The 15,865-nt window shown below is 41.1% G+C and overlaps 1 protein-coding gene and 1 long non-coding RNA gene across 3 annotated transcripts in view; one reads left to right on the top strand and one right to left on the bottom strand.

Moving 5' to 3' along the window:
* Positions 1–15,865, top strand: part of znf830 (zinc finger protein 830) — a 65,509-nt gene that overhangs the window by 26,921 nt on the left and 22,723 nt on the right. Inside the window, exons 6-8 of the mRNA XM_072253540.1 lie at positions 10,587–10,674; positions 12,694–12,757; positions 12,936–13,016. Coding sequence (XP_072109641.1) covers positions 10,587–10,674; positions 12,694–12,757; positions 12,936–13,016 — 233 coding nt within the window. The remainder of the gene's footprint in view (positions 1–10,586; positions 10,675–12,693; positions 12,758–12,935; positions 13,017–15,865) is intronic.
* Positions 10,213–15,865, bottom strand: part of LOC140195359 (uncharacterized) — a 31,184-nt gene continuing 25,531 nt past the window's right edge. For both annotated transcript variants that reach the window (XR_011885434.1, XR_011885435.1), the window contains exon 3: positions 10,213–10,392. This is a non-coding gene — a long non-coding RNA (uncharacterized lncRNA). The remainder of the gene's footprint in view (positions 10,393–15,865) is intronic.

Raw genomic sequence — 15,865 nt, 5'->3', positions numbered from 1 at the left:
CTTTGCTGTTCTTTAGATTTTGATGTATGCATAATAAGGACTGTTTGCTATGTGGAAAATTCCAGATGTAATTTACAGTCAATACTCAATTGGAGTTATGAGCTCATGTTCACATGCAATTTCAGTGACTGTTTTGCAACAAACGTGTAAATAATTCTCTTTATTTAAAGGGCCTTTGCTTTAGATTTTAATCTTTTGAGAAAAATGTGGAAATGGACCCTAAAACAGGGATGGATAATTGTTGTGCTTATTGAGTCTGTTGAGGAATAGGAAGTAAGTCCCAGATGTCAACAATTTATGAGCAAATAAAAATGCAAATGCCAGAAATCTGAAGCAAGAACAAAACATTAAGAAAAAGAAAGTCAGACAGCATCTGTGGAAAAGGAAATAAGCAATATTTTAGGGAAGTGCCACAGATTCCACGGATGCTGCATGACTATGTGATCTTCTTTGATATTGATGGAATGAGGCTTCTTTGCTTCTTCTACCTTGCCCCTCCTTAACTTACCACACTCCCTCTTCCCCACAGGTATTTATTGATCTCTAATTCACTATAAATTCTGTTCACTCGGTAACAATTGTGCACTGATCGGTATGACTTCCAATTTAGCGCTAAATGCATATAGAGTTACTGGGTTATTAGCGGCTATGCAGTCATATTAACCTCTCCAGGAATCATGTATGTAAAATAAGATCCTTTCCAGTGAAACTAGAATTGTGTTGCGCAATGACGGTTGGAATTTTAATTATGCCCTTCATTGTATATATGAGTGAAAAATAGGTGCTGTTAAAGAAATACGATTATTTGTTGATCCCAGGGCCAGTTCAAGCTGAAAAGACTGAATGCCCTGATGATCTTATCCCTTAAATAAGCAAGCCATTGCTTGTTTCAGAATAATAGTCTTGATTTTTTTTCCTTAAGGGCGCTAGGGTGACTTTCATGTGACAAACCATTTAATCTCATTGCGAAATAACTTGATTAATTTTCTAGCAACACTCACAAAATGTTGGAGGAACTCAGCAGGCCAGGTGGTATCTGTGGGAAAACGTACAGCTGACGTTTCAGGCCGAGACCTTTCAGCAGGACTGGAGAAAAAAAAAGATGAGGAGTAGATTTAAAACATGGGGGAGGGGAGAGAGAAACACAACGTAAAAGGTGAAACCAGGAGGGGGCAGGATGAAGTAAAGAGCTGGGAAGTTGATTGATGAAAGAGATACAGACCTGGAGAAAGGGGAGTCCGATAGGAGAGAACAGAAGACAATGGAAGAAAGAAGAAGGGGGAGGAGCACCAGGGGGAGGAGATAAGGTGAGAGATGGAAAGGGGGATGGGGAATGGTGAAGGAGAGGAGGTGGGGCCCATTACCGGAAGTTCAAGAAATCGATGTTCATGCCATCAGGTTGGAGGCTACCCAGACGGAATATAAAGTGTTGTTCCTTCAACCTGAGTGTGGCCTCATTGCGACAGGAGAGGAGGCCATGGATTGACATATTGGAATGAGAAGTGGAATTAAAATGGGTGGCAACTGGGAGATTCCGCTTTTCCTGGCGGGCAGAACATAGTGCTCGGAATCTACATCAGGCCTCACCGGTATACAGGAGGACACACCAGGAGCACGAGTCACAGGATGTGACCTCAACAGACCACAGGTGAAGTGTCGCCTCTCCTGGTAGGACTGTTTGGGGTCCTGAATAGTAGTGAGATGGGAAGTGTAGCACTTGTTTCGCTTGCAAGGATAAGTGCCAGGAGGGAGATCAATGAGGAAGGACGAATGGATAAGGGAGTCACATTGGAGGTGATCCCTGTGGAAAGCATAAAGTGGAGGGTGGGGAGGGAAAGATAGTGGGATCCCATTGGACTTGGAGGAACTTGCAGACAATTATGTGCTGGATGCAGAGGCTGGTGGGGTGATAGGTGAGGATGAGAGGAACCCTATCCCTGGTAGGGAGGCGGGAAGATGGGATGAGAGTAGACGTGTGTGAAATGGAAAAGGTGCAGTTGAGGCCAACGTTAATGGTGGAGGAGGAGAAGTTCCTTTCTTTGAAGGAAGAGGACATCTCCTTCGTTCTGAAATGAAAAGCCTCATCCTGAGGGCAGATGTGGAGAAGACAGAGGAATTGAGTGAAGGGGATGGCGTTTTCACAAGTAACAGCCATTTTAATTCCACTTCCTATGTCTATCCATGGTCTTCTCTACTGTCGCGATGAGGCCACATTCAGGTTGGAGGAACAATATCTTATATTCCATCTGGGTATCCTCCAACCTGATAGCTTGAACATCAAATTCTCGATGCCCCCCCCCTTCCTCTTCACCATTCCCCATCCCCTTTTCCCTCTCTCACCTTATCTCCTTGCCTGCCCATCACCTCCCTCTGGTGCTCCCCCTCCTTTTCTTTCTTCCATGGCCTTCTGTTCTCTCCTATTAGACTCCCCCTTCGCCAGCACTGTATCTCTTTAACCAACCAACTTCCCAGCTCTTTACTTCAATCCTCCCCTTCTCAGTTTCACCCATCACCTTGTGTTTCTCCCTCCCCTCCACCCACCTTTTAACTCTCCTCCTCATCTTTTTTTCTCCAATCCTGCTGAAAGGTCTTAGCCTGAAATGCTGACTGTACTCTTTTCCATAGATGCTGCCTGGCCTATGAGTTCTTCCAGCATTTTGTCTGTGTTACTTGGATTTCCAGCATCTGCAGATTTTCTCTTTGTAATTACTTTTCTAGGCAGCTTCCTTGTGCATAATTTTTTAATTGCAAACACAAAGTGAGTATAATTTATTGTTGTGTTGGCTCCCACTAACTTGGTAAGGTTAGCTTGGTTCTTTTCATTCTTGTTTGCTTGAGGATGCCACGTAAGACTATCCATATCCTTATTTACACTCTCATCCTCTGATTGGATAAAAGGCCATTCATTTACGTCTGAATCTCTGGATCAGTTCTAGTGTCAACCTAGTTGATGTGATGTCCCTTTATGCTGAATTTACAGGAAGTGCTGTTATAAAGTAATTCCTTTTCTGGAGTGTGAACAATAAAGAGTTCTTAATATATTATCAGTACTTGCACTTGGCTTGTCACAAATGATCATCTGGTCCAAATATGTGAGTTTTTCCTCAGAATCTACAGTTGCGTCAGAGGAGATAAATGGTGAATTTTCTGTAAGCCAACCTTACTGACATTCAGCTTAAAATAAAGTATTTTTAAGCATAGAATCTGTGATGTAAGAATGGTACTATTTGCTCAATGTAGAATGTTCTCATTGGAGATTGAAGTTTGGTTAAAAAACAAAGTCAGGAGTCTTCAGTTCATGTATACACAGATATGTGAACATTAATCTCCAGTTTTGTGAATTTGTTGCAAGTTCTAGTTGTTCTGTAGATAGTCTAGTGTTTGGAGTTATATAAAATTCTTGATCATTGGCAACCATGGACATAGATACTGACACTGTTATGAATACACTATTAGATTTCGAGTTAATGTTCTTCATTACATAAAATCTAGAGGAAATCTCATAATTGTTGTACATTTGATATAGCAATCTGTGTGACAGTTCTTTAAATGAGGTTATTTTTGAGAGTGTAGTTAGTTACCAGCTTTGAAGAATAAACAATGAAGTATGTTTTCAAAGGTCATTCAAAGGGTAAATATTGTGATATCACAAAATCCATGTTGGCTGTGTAATATTGTGCAATTGCCACACTAGTCATTTTGGTTAGAACAATTTATACAAAACAGAACATTGAAAGGGCAACACAAAATGCTGGAGGAATTCAGCATTATCTTTGGAATGAGTTTCAGTCCAAGGTCCTGCTTCGGGACTGAAGGAAGGGAGAAAATGCTAGAATAAAAAGATGGGGGGGGGGGGAAGGAGGCTAGCTGGAAGGTGATAGATGAAGCTAGGTGCGTGGGAAAGTTCAAGGGCTGGAGAAGAAAGAATCTGATAGAAGAGGAGAGAGTGGACCACAAGAGAAGGAGGAGGGGATCCAGGGGGAGGTTTTAGGAAGGTGAGAAGAGCTAAAAGGTCAGAGTGGGGAATAGAGGAAGATGGGCAGGGGGTGGGAGATTTGTTTATCCAAAGGAGAAATTGATTTTCATGCTATCGGGTTGGAGGCTACCAAGATGGTTGCTCCTCTACCCTGAGGAGGCAAAAAATGAGGCCATAGACCAACAGGTCGGAACGGAAATGGGAATTAAAAAGTCCCACTTGTGCTTGATGAAGCAGTCTTCCAATTTACAACAGATCTCACCAGTGTAGAGGAGGCTGCATCAGGAGCACTGGACACAAGACGACCCTAGCAGGTTCGAAGGTGAAATGTTGCCTCACCTGGAAGGATTGCCTGGGGCCCTAAATGGAGGTGAAGGAGGAGGTGTATAGGCAGATGTAGCACCTAGACCACTTGCTGCTTGCAGGGATAAGTGCTGGGAGGGACAAATGGACAAGGGATTCGCAGAGAGAGAGATTCTTGCAGAAAGCAGAGAGAAGTGGGGAGGTAAAGATGTGGTTTGTGGTAGGATCCCTTTGGAGATGGCGGAGGATGTGGAGGCTGATGGCCTGATAGGTTAGGACAAGAGTAATTGTATCACTGTTAAGATGGTGGAAAGATGGGGTGAGCGCAGATGTACTGGAAATAGGAGGAGATGCATGTGAGGGCAGCATCAATTGTGGAGGAAGGGGTTATCCTGTCCTTTAAAGGAGGATATCTCTGATATCCTGGAATAGAAAGCTACATCCTCCGAACAGATGTGGTGGAAGCATGCTATCTGTGCTCCCTGGGGCCTAGCATAGACTCAGTTGATGTATGGACATCTTGGGCATCATTATAAGATGTTCAATACAAATTGTTTGTAACATACCTCATTGTGATTGAATATTTATCTGTTTACATTTCAATTTACACTTTGTCACACACTTCTAATAATAATAAATAAATGATTGAAACTGTGCTTAATTTTTGACAACTTTCATAAGGTTTTAAACTTCCAGTAATGACAGATTGATTTGAGGTTGTTAAATTGCAACATTGGGAATATTGAAGGATAGTGTTAAAACTTGGTACAAGGTATTGTGATTCAGCTGAAGTGTGACTGGAAGAGAAGAGTTTATAGTAAAGGAAGGGATGAAATTTTTGCTTTGGTCTAAAAGCAATGATTTCAAGCTTGCAAATGTCAGCTTTAAAGAAATTGCAACCACTGAATATTATATCAGCAACTAATTAACCAGTCGGCCCCACTTTATTTACATGGTAAAGCTGATCCATTCTTATGGTTGCTTTTGTTGAGGAAGGTTCTTGAAAGAGAACCAGCAGAATTCTGCTGATGATTTCAGGAAAGAGACTACGATTATTGGTGGTTAATGAGCAATATTAAATTATTGTTATAGCATACTATTGCTTATCTACAACATCTAGGCACACTCCCTCCTTGTTCCTCCCCATCACTACTTCTGCCCCCTCTGTCCTCTCTTCCTTCTGTCCCCTCGGCTCATGTTCCCTCTGCGCACTAAATCGATCACCTCTTCATTTCTTTCCACAAGTGCTGCTTTATTTTGATAAGTATCAGCAGTATTTTCCATTTTTATTTAATGTGCTAGTGTTCAATGAAGCATTAAGTTCCATATATTTTGTGGCATCTGTGTTGGTGTATAATGATTACCATGTAAATTATTTCAATCTGGAGCATAAACATTTTTATATATTAAATAAACCACACTGAGCATCTAATATTTGTTCTTAGATTTGACTGTCTACACAATTGTGCTGTCGTATCAAAGGAGATATCCACATTGTCCTACTCTTGTACTCTTTCCCCTTAATCGTATTTAATATTATCCAAATCTCTCCTGAAAGTTGCTATTCAGTTGATACCACCATCATATCAGGCAGGTTAATACAGGTCATCAGCCGGCATTAAAACATCTCATTTGCCCAGCTGATCTTTTTCTTGATTACCATATCTAAATATTCAGTTACCATGTAAATAAGTTTATTCCAAATACGTTTAGTTTAAATTCCCTAGTTGCCACAAGAGAATTTAATTCATATCTTTTGGATTGGTACTTTGATTTGAACCATTAATTTGAAGTAGAAAACATTTGCCTTATTACATGCAATTCAGAGCTAAAAAATATTGTTAAATTCTTAGTTGTGGTGCATTGGGCTTCTCTTGCCCCCCCTCCCCCCCCATTGGTTTCTGAATGACTTGTTAAGAGCAGGGTGCTAATTGTTATGGAGGGAAATTGTCAAACTTGTAAAACTAGATTGCTATTGTAATGTGTGGCATGTAATTACGAACACACCTTAAACAAATGGATCATTGTGTGGGTGTTGGCTACAATATCACACCCAGGTAGGTGGAGAGTGTGAAGGAGGGGAAAGAAACAGAGTAATGGGATCTGTGATGAGTAGGCTGAACAGTAAATTGGGATGAGAGAGGAAAAGGAGTTGGGGGCAGGGGAGCTTTTTGTAGTTCAGAAGTTGAAGAATTCAGTGTATATGCATTGTGCTGTTTCCTGCAGAACTTAACAATTTCATTAACTTGGCTATCAACTTCGACCCTATCCTCACTTTCACTTGGTCCATCTTCAACACCTGTTTGTCTTATTTTAATCTTTCTGTCTCCATCTCAGGAAACAGATTACCCATCAATAACTCACATAGGTAACTGGACTACACTTCTTACCCTGTCCAATGTCATTCCTTTTTCTCCGACCTTCCATCTGCTGAAATGAGATTTTCCACTCCCAGACATCTGAGATATCCTCTTCTTTCAGAAAATGGGGTTCCCCTCTACACTGTTACCATTGGAGCCCTGCCTGTATCTCCATTAGTTCCAATTTTTCTGCTTTTATCCCGTCCCAGCCCTAGATAGTACAGGGGTAAAGTTCCCCTGGTTGTCGTATATCACCTCACTAACCGATGTATCTAACAACCATACAGCACAACTTTTGCCAGCTACATCATTATCTTACCAACTGCCACAGATTTCCTCTCCCCACCCCACCCCTTTCTGCAGGAATCTCTCTCTCCCTGACTCTCAGATCCGTTCATCCCTCCCTCGCAGACACTTATCCCTGTGACAATAAGAGGTCTTTAACACTTGTCCCTACACCACTTCCCTCACCACCATCTGAAACACTCCTTCCAAGTGAGGCAGTCATTCACGTGCAAACCTTCTAGCTTTAATTATTACTTCTGGTGCCCCTGATGTGGCCTTTGCTATGTCAGTGAGACCAGACACAGACTAGAAACCACTTTGCCAGCACTTGTGCTCCGTCTGCTGTGTCAGTATGGATCTCCCGGTTGCTAGCCATTTTAATTCTCCTCCCATTTTCCCACATCAATATGTCTATCCTCAGCCTTCTCTACTGCCAGGGTAAGGCTTGATGCAAACTAGAGAACATCACCTTCTTTTCCACCAGAGTAATCTACAATCTAATAGCAATATCATTCTCCAATTCCAGTAAACTGTTTCCTGCTCTCTCCCTTTTCTCTCTCCTCCTGATCTACCCAGTTTACCTTGCACTCACCCCAGCCCCCATTACCCTATTTCCTTTCCCTCCTCCAACCTCTCCACCTACTCCTCCCACTGGTTCCACTCCCACTAGCCCCATCTGCCCTCCTGACCGCCCTTATTCGCTTCCATTCTCCACCTTCTTCCCCAATCATATTCCATTATCTTCAGCCCTTTGTCACTTCCGTCTATTGCCACCCAGCTTATGCTGCTATCTCCACTTCCCCTCTACCATCTGCCTATCACCCCTCCTCACTTGGATGCTTCACCTCTGCATACTGTCTATATCCCCTCTATCTTTCAGTCTAGATGAAGGGTCTCAGCACAAAATGTTGATTGTCAATTTCCGTCCATTGATTTTGCCTGATTCACAGAGTTCCTCCAGATTCTAGTGTGTGCAGTCTCTTATATTTTTCTGGATGATCTGCCCACTTTCCAACCTCCTTACTCCCCTTATGTCCACTTACCCTTCCATGATTTCTAATTCTCCTCCCCTCCCCACTTATTTCTGAGTACAATGAAACTCTGACAATCCGGTATCAGATTGTTCAGAAATCCTCTTGGTTTGGCATCTGGCTCATTGGGTTCTGCCTCCACTCTCCCTTTAAGCATATCTGGACTCTGTTTTCACACTCCCTTTAAATACCAGGGTCCTTTAACTCTGCTCCCTTTAAGCTTACTAGGTTCATTCAAAAAAATATGATAGCACTGCGTAAGATCTTAAAAATAGTGAATTTTAAAAACACCATTATTGGAGTGTTGCTGTATTGTTGCTTTCAAGTCAGTACCTCACCTTTTCCACATTCACTTTATCCTCTCCCTTCATACTGCATCATATCATTTTTACTCCTATTACCCTCTCCGTCATTTATCCCCTTTGTAGCTGTTTGGCCTAAAAATCTACCTGATTTTGTTTCATTGTGCAGTGATTCAGGTGCAGTAGAATCCAGTTTATTGGGACACAAGGAACCAGTACATTTTGGCCCCATTCTGCCCCAATTAGCTGAAGTTTCATGGAAATAATTAAATAGGTATAAAAAAAGAAAACTGCTGTTTAACTGAGTAACAATGTATGTATTTAAATGAAATACAGACCAAATTAGAACACTACTAATACCTATAAAACTCTGTATTAGTTCCTAATAGTTATCGGCAGAGGAATTCATATAGTGTACACTGCCATGTTCTTTTGATTGACTTAGAGGAACAAAATCAATATCGATACCTAGTACAAATAATAGACTGCCTTCATACAATGCTTTGATGATTGCATCCTCCAAGTCTTCATCTTCATTATAACTTTCAAGATGATTACCAATCCGTCCAAGTGCTTCTTAGGATGCGGCCTGGCCTACTGAGTTCCTCCCACATTTTGCGTGTTGTTAAGGTTGTGAAATCATTTCATTATTACTGCTGGCTATTTCTGGGATCTCCAAGCCTCAGTGCTCAACTCACTACAATTCTTGAATTGTTCAATTGCTTATTTCTCGCCAACTATCAGTGACAAAAAATAACACAGACACTCACAACTGACACTGTTTATAAACTTCTCTCCAAGTACGGTGTCGTGTGTAGCGGCCACATAAGTGCAAGCGACTGGCACTTGTTAGAAACTGTTCAGCAACGATCTCCTGTCCCAATTAAGCAGCAAAGTGTCCCAAATAAACAAAGGGAATCCTGGCTATCTTCTCGACTAGTCTTTGTTCTTTAGGAGTTGTCCCAAATACGCAGCTGCCCCAATTAACTGGAACCCACTGTACTGAGTTGAGTCTATGTAAAATGGCCCTTCAGTTATTGCTAATTTCTAACTGTATTTCCTGTTGCATACTCTCCAAAATACTTTATTAAATTTATCAATAAAATAAATAAGAGTGACCCGTCAAGGACTATTTTGTTTAAAAATTATTTAACATTAGGTTTGGTTGTTTATTAAAATACAGAAGTTTTTAAACAAAATTAGATGTAAAAAAATCACATAATTTGATGTTAGTTTTTTATATTATAATGCTTTCTTTGGAGTTTTGCTTTTGCTTGTCTCAAAAGCCTGGAATTATAGAACTAGATACTATTTACCTCAGATTATTCTGGACAACATTTGTATTCATATCACTGAAATAAAAAATATTGCCCAGAAATTGCGCTCCTTATGACATTTTTTGTGCAGTAATTGAATTTTAAAGGTACAATGTTAATCACATCAGTGACAGGAAAATAAAAGAACTGGCCCTGTAGTAGATGGTGAGTAATATGTGAAGTAAAGTTTGCCCAGCCTATTCTTCCTCTCATACACCAGCCTCACTTATTATTGCTGGATATCAGGTCACTGTCAGCCTTTCCACACGATGAACAACAGCGATCTAAATACCATCTCCGATAGTCCGATCTGTGTGGCAAGGTACCAGTCACAGCACAGGATTTGGATCTGGCTAGGGGAACTGCAAAACTGTGTCCCTTCACTTCTCCGAGATCGATCTCTTTTCAGCAATTGGCTCGTAGCCACCATGGAAAGAAATTCTTCAAAGCAATCACATCACAGCAAAGTTTTTACACATGTAATAAGATGAAAATCATCAAGGCAATTTTGTTTAGTGCATTCTTTCCCAATTACCCAATTTTCTTTCTTTTTCTCCCAAATTACCATACTGCTTATAATGCTTCAAGCAGGACTCATTTGTTAAGTGAAAAAGGCTGGACTCTGGTCTCAAGGTTTATTAGTTTTTATTTAGTCAGAAAGAATTTGAAGCAAACTGCTTCTAAATGCAGTGGCCATTGTCAGTGCTTCCTCAAACTTCTTCCCAAATGCTCAGACTCTGCCAGAAGTTTCAGCCATGATTGTGGGAGAAGGAAAAACATCTTCAGAGTTGATCTATTGCCCGATTGTGATATGAACCCCTGACAGAGAGATAAGTACTCACAATTAGTGTTTCTTCTGCACAGCTACATAATGGTGTTGATGGAGTATGAAGCAGGTAGATTGTCTTAGTAAAAACATTCTGATATGTAACTGAAAGAAACTGAAAAGTACCCCTTCAGTTCAAATTCCCTGTTTTGATTTCTAACTTGTTTCTTCCTCACACTCTTTCCAGATTTCTTTGATAGCGGTCTAACACCTACTGCTGTTTCTCATTCTGGATCTATCCAAAAACCAGAACAAGCAGAGAAGATTGTGGAAAGGTGAAATTCTGATGTGGTAATTATGAACTAATTACAGAGCAAGTTTAGTAATTGTAACATATGTAAATGGTGTGTATGATTTTAAATACTATTCCATTTCTGAAAAAAAGTCTATTTAATTTTAATTATTAACTTGTTTTCATTATATCTTGATAAACAAATATTTGATTGCAAAACCCTATAACCATGTATTTATTTGGTAGGCGTCCACTTCATATAAACATTTTCTAATTATTATTGTCACTTTATGTAACAAGATATATGTCAAAAGTGTTACTAAAACAATTAAAAAAGAACAAGTTTAATGATTCACAAAATACTGGAGGAACTCAGCAGGTCAGGCAGCATCTGTGGAAATGAATGAACTGTCGACATTTCAGGCTGGAGCCACTTTTTCAGGTCTGAGAAGGAAGGGGGAAGGTGCCAGATGTAAAAAGGTGAGGGGAGGGGAAGGAGGACAAGCTAGAAGGTGACAGTTGAAGCCAGGTGGGTGGAAAAGATAAAGGGCTGGAAAAGAAGGAATCTTATAGGAGAGGAGAGTGCACCATGGGAGAAAGGGAAGAAGGGGGAGCACCAGGGGAAGGTGATAGGCAGGTGAGGAGGAGATAAGAGGTCAGAGTGGGGAATAGAAGAGGAGGAAAGTGGGGGTGGGAAGAAATACCAGAAGGAAAAATCGATGTTCATGCCATTAGGTTGGAGACTACCTAGACAGAATATGAGGTGTTACTCCTCTATCCTGAAAGTGTTTTTTTTTCCATGACAAAAGAGGAGGCCATGTTGGAATGGAAATGGGGAATAGGAATTAAAATGTTTGGCCACTGTGAAATTCTGCTTTTGGCGGGTGAAGCAGAGATGCTCGACAAAGTGGACCCCAATTTACGTTGGGTCACACTAACATAGAGGAGGCTGCATCAGGAGTACCTGATACAATAGACGGCCCTAACAGATTCTTAGGTGAAGTGTTGCCTGACCTGGAAGGACTGTCTGAGGCCCTGAATAGCGGTAAGGGAGGAGGTGAATGGCAGATATAGCATTTCTGTCGCTTTCAGGGATATGCAGCAGGTGGGAGATTAGAGGGACAAATGGACAAGGGAATCATGGAGGGAGCAGTCTCTGTGGGAGGATGTAAAGATGTGTTTGGTGGTAGGATCTCGTTGAAGATGGCAGAATTTGTGGAGAATGATGTGTTGGATGTGGTGCCTCGTGGGGTGGTAGGTGAGGACGAGAGGAACTCTATCCCTGTTAAGGCAGTAGTAAGATGAGGTGAGCACGGATGTCTAGGAAATGGAGGGGATGTGGCTGAGGACAACATCAGTGGTGGAAGAAGGGAAACACCGTTCTTTGAAGGAGGACATCTCTGATGTTCTGGAAAGGAAAGCCTCATTCCTGGGACCAGATGCGGTGGAGACGAAGGAACTGAGAAAAGGGAATAGCATTTTTACAGGAGACAGGGTGGGAGGAAGTATAGTCAAGACAGCCATGATAACCAGTAGGCTTATAAAAGATATCGGAAGGCAGTTTGTCTCCAGAGATCGAGAAAGTGGAGGGAGCTGTCAGAAATTGTCTAAGTGAATTTATGGGTAGGGTGGAAGTTGGAGGCAAAGTTGATTAAATTGACGAGCTCAGCATGGGTGCATGAAGCAGCACCAATGCAGTCATCATTGTGGTACAGGAAGACTTGGGGACCAATACCAGGGAAGGGTTGGGTTGTTTTACGTAGCCAACAAAAAGGCAGGCATAGTGAAATCTGCAGAATCTCTTGTGTTTATTTTAGTAAGTTCTTGAACTTGAATTGCTGCAAATTTAGTGGTATATTTATTATAAAAGCTAATAAAAATCAAAAAGTCTTATTTTTAAAGAATTCATGTTCATTTAGTATTGAGAAGACTGAAGTACTTTTCAGGACAGAAGATTGTATTCATTCTCTCTGAAAAGTTCATGTCATTGTTAAACAAGGTGAGCTAAGTTTCTGATAATTAATTGCTTCAAAACATAATCAGAACTATGTTGTTCCTTTAGGAAAGAGAATACTGCTGAATCTTTGCCAGAAGGATTCTTCGATGATCCAGTAAAGGATGCAATGGCAAGTACATATAGAATCTACATTATTCTCCAAACCTAATACTATTTTTAATTACGCATGTCTTTATTTGCTGCCTATTTTTGCAAGTTTCACTTTGATAAGCTGTAGAGGGCAGCACAGACCTGCTATATTTCTGATAACTGATTGTTACCTTTCTCACTCTCGCCTAATACTGCAGGTGCGGAAGGTAGACCTACCGAAAGATCAGATGGATAAAGAATGGGAAGAATTTCAAAAAGAAATCAGACAGGTTAATACGGTGAGTCATTTTAAGAATATGAAGTATTATTTGCAGTCACATATTAGAAAACTGTGGATAAAGGATCATCTATCCTTTATTATTAAACTGCACGGTTTCAAATCTGGGTCGGAACTTATAAAACAATGTGCAAATATTTCCAGGACCTATTGGCAAGGCCAGCATTTATAGCCTCTATAAGTGCTATTTTGGTATTGGTTTATTATTGTCATTTACCAAGATGCACTGAAAAGCTTGTCTTACATACGGTTTATACAAATGAAGTCATTACACAGTACGTTGAGTTAGAATAAGGTAAAGTAATAACAATGCAGAATAAAGTGTGAAAGCCACCGAAAAGGTGCTGTGCAAATAATTGATAAAATGCATGATCATATCAAGATTGATAGGCCAGAAGTCCATCTGATCGTACAAGGGTCTGATAAAATGGGATAGAAGCTATCCTTGAGCCTGGTGGTCCATGCTTTCAGGCATGTATATCTTTGTCCTGATGGGAGAGGGGAGAATGTCTGAGGTGGGTGAGATTTTTGATTACGCGGGCTGCTTTACAGAAGCAGCAAGAAGTATAGACAAAGTCCATAGGGGGAGACTGGTTCTTGTGATGTGCTGAGCTGTGTCCACAACTCTGCAGTTTGCTGTAGTCATGTGCAGAGCAGTTGCCATAACAAGGTGTTATGCATCCAGATAGAATGTATCTGTGGTGTATTGGTAAAAATTGGTAAGAGTTTATAGGGACAAATCACATTTCTTTAGTAATTGAGGCATTGCTGAACTTTCTTGGCTGAGATGTCAACGTGGCTAGAACATGGCAGGCTATTGGTGATAAGCATCACACATAAAATGTTGGAAACATCGACTGTTCTCTTTTCTATAGATGCTGCCTGGCCTGCTGAGCTCCCCCAGCATTTTGGGTGTGTTGCTTGGATTTCCAGCATCTGCATTTTCTCTTGTTTGTGAGGCTGTTCACACTTCGAAACTTGAAGCTCTCAACCTCAACATTGGTAATTTTGCTGATGATACTCCAACAGTGTTGAGGAGGAAACTCCAGACTGTAGACCCAACATCAGGTCATCAACATATCTTCCTGTCAGGGTTACACATTACTTGGTCAGGAATCTGCAGATTATGGTGTTCCCATACACCTGTTGCCCTTGTGTCTCTGGATAGTAGAATTTGTGATTTTGGGAGGTAATCAAGCAGAAGAGGTTTGGCCCTAAGGAACTTGCAGTATTGGTCTTGAGCTGGAATAATTGACTCAGACAATCAGAACAATCCTTCTTTGAGGAAGGTTTGATCTGAGCTACAGGGGTGTTTTCTATTTGGTAGCCATTGACTTAAGTTTTATGAAGGCACATATAAAAATGCTGGCTTGATGTCAAGGGCAATTACTCTTATCTCACTTCCAGAATTCATGCTGCTTGGTCTGTTTTCACCAAGCTGTAATGGGGTCTGGAGTCAAGTGAGACAAAGATTGGTCTGCTCATATAGCCTGAATCAAGCAGATCAACTGTACAAGAAGGATTCTTTTTAGGTACGTCAGACCTCACCTGCAGAAACTGAGAGAGAAATAGGATAAGCAAAGGGAAGCATGGAAGAGGTGAGGCTCAGAGAGGATACTGTCAATTCGGGTTCATTGGGGCCAGTACATTTGGACTCAATTAAGCAGTTGTCCCAGTTAGCCAAAGTTTCATGGAAATAGTTAAACCAGTACAGTATTAAAAAGACGAACTGCAGTTTAACTGAGTATCAAATTATGTACTGTACTTAAATGAAACAGAATAAATTGGATCCAACTGCTTATTTCTCGCTAACTATTAGTAACAAAAATCACTGCTTTTTGAACACAAACACACTCAATGAATGCTATTTAAAAACTTCGCTCTAAGCATGGTATAGCATCTGAACAGCCTCATGAGTGATTCTGTTTAGAACCTGTTTGGGACCAGTCTCCTGTCCCAGTTGCCCATATTCAGCTCAGAACCCTCTAAGCCCCTCCCCTCCATGTACCTATCCAAATCCCTCAACCGTTTCCTCTGGAAGTTCATTGTAGATACTCACTACTCTGTGTAAAGAAATTATTTCTCAGGTCGCTTTCAAATATCTCCCCACTTTTCTTGTATCTGTGCCCTCAAATTCTGGATTTCCCACCCCTGGCTATGACCATCCACCTTATCCATACTCCTCATAATACAAAAATGGCAACTCTTTTGCGTGCGCAGCTCTGAAGGGAATCATAAAATACTCCCAGTTAGGATTACTCCAGCTGAAATCTACCATCACAGACATGGGCACTTCAGTGAGAGCATCATTTTAAGATGCTTAAAAAAATCTATCGATCCTCAAATTCGCGGACCCCGACTGCAGACTCGGGTCACAAGTGCAATTTCTGTTTAAGGAAAAGGAAACATGGACAGTGTGCTGGCCTGCAGGTAAAATTAAAACGCAGAGCCCTTAGACCCCCACCCCCTGCTAACCTGCTGATGAAATAAACAGTCTCTGGAAAATAAAACTGAAGACCTCAGAGCAAGATTGCAATACCCGAGGGGACACCAGGGATTGCAGTGTACTTTGTTTCATGAACACATTCCTCACTGCCACCATTTCAGATGCAACCTTGCAGTCCCCTAATCTGAGGAAAGACATCCTTGCCATAGAGGGAGTACAAAGAAGGTTCACCAGATTGATTCCTGGGATGGCAGGACTTTCTTATGATGAAAGACTAGATCGACTAGGCTTATACTCGTTGGAATTTAGAAGATTGAGAGGGGATCTGATTGAAACGTATAAAATCCTAAAGGGATTGGACAGGCTAGATGCAGGAAGATTGTTCCCGATGTTGGGGAAGTCCA

The sequence above is a fragment of the Mobula birostris genome, chromosome 3 (genome assembly GCF_030028105.1).
Source record: "Mobula birostris isolate sMobBir1 chromosome 3, sMobBir1.hap1, whole genome shotgun sequence".
Taxonomy (NCBI): domain Eukaryota; kingdom Metazoa; phylum Chordata; class Chondrichthyes; order Myliobatiformes; family Myliobatidae; genus Mobula; species Mobula birostris.
This window is presented reverse-complemented; position numbering and strand designations above follow the sequence as displayed.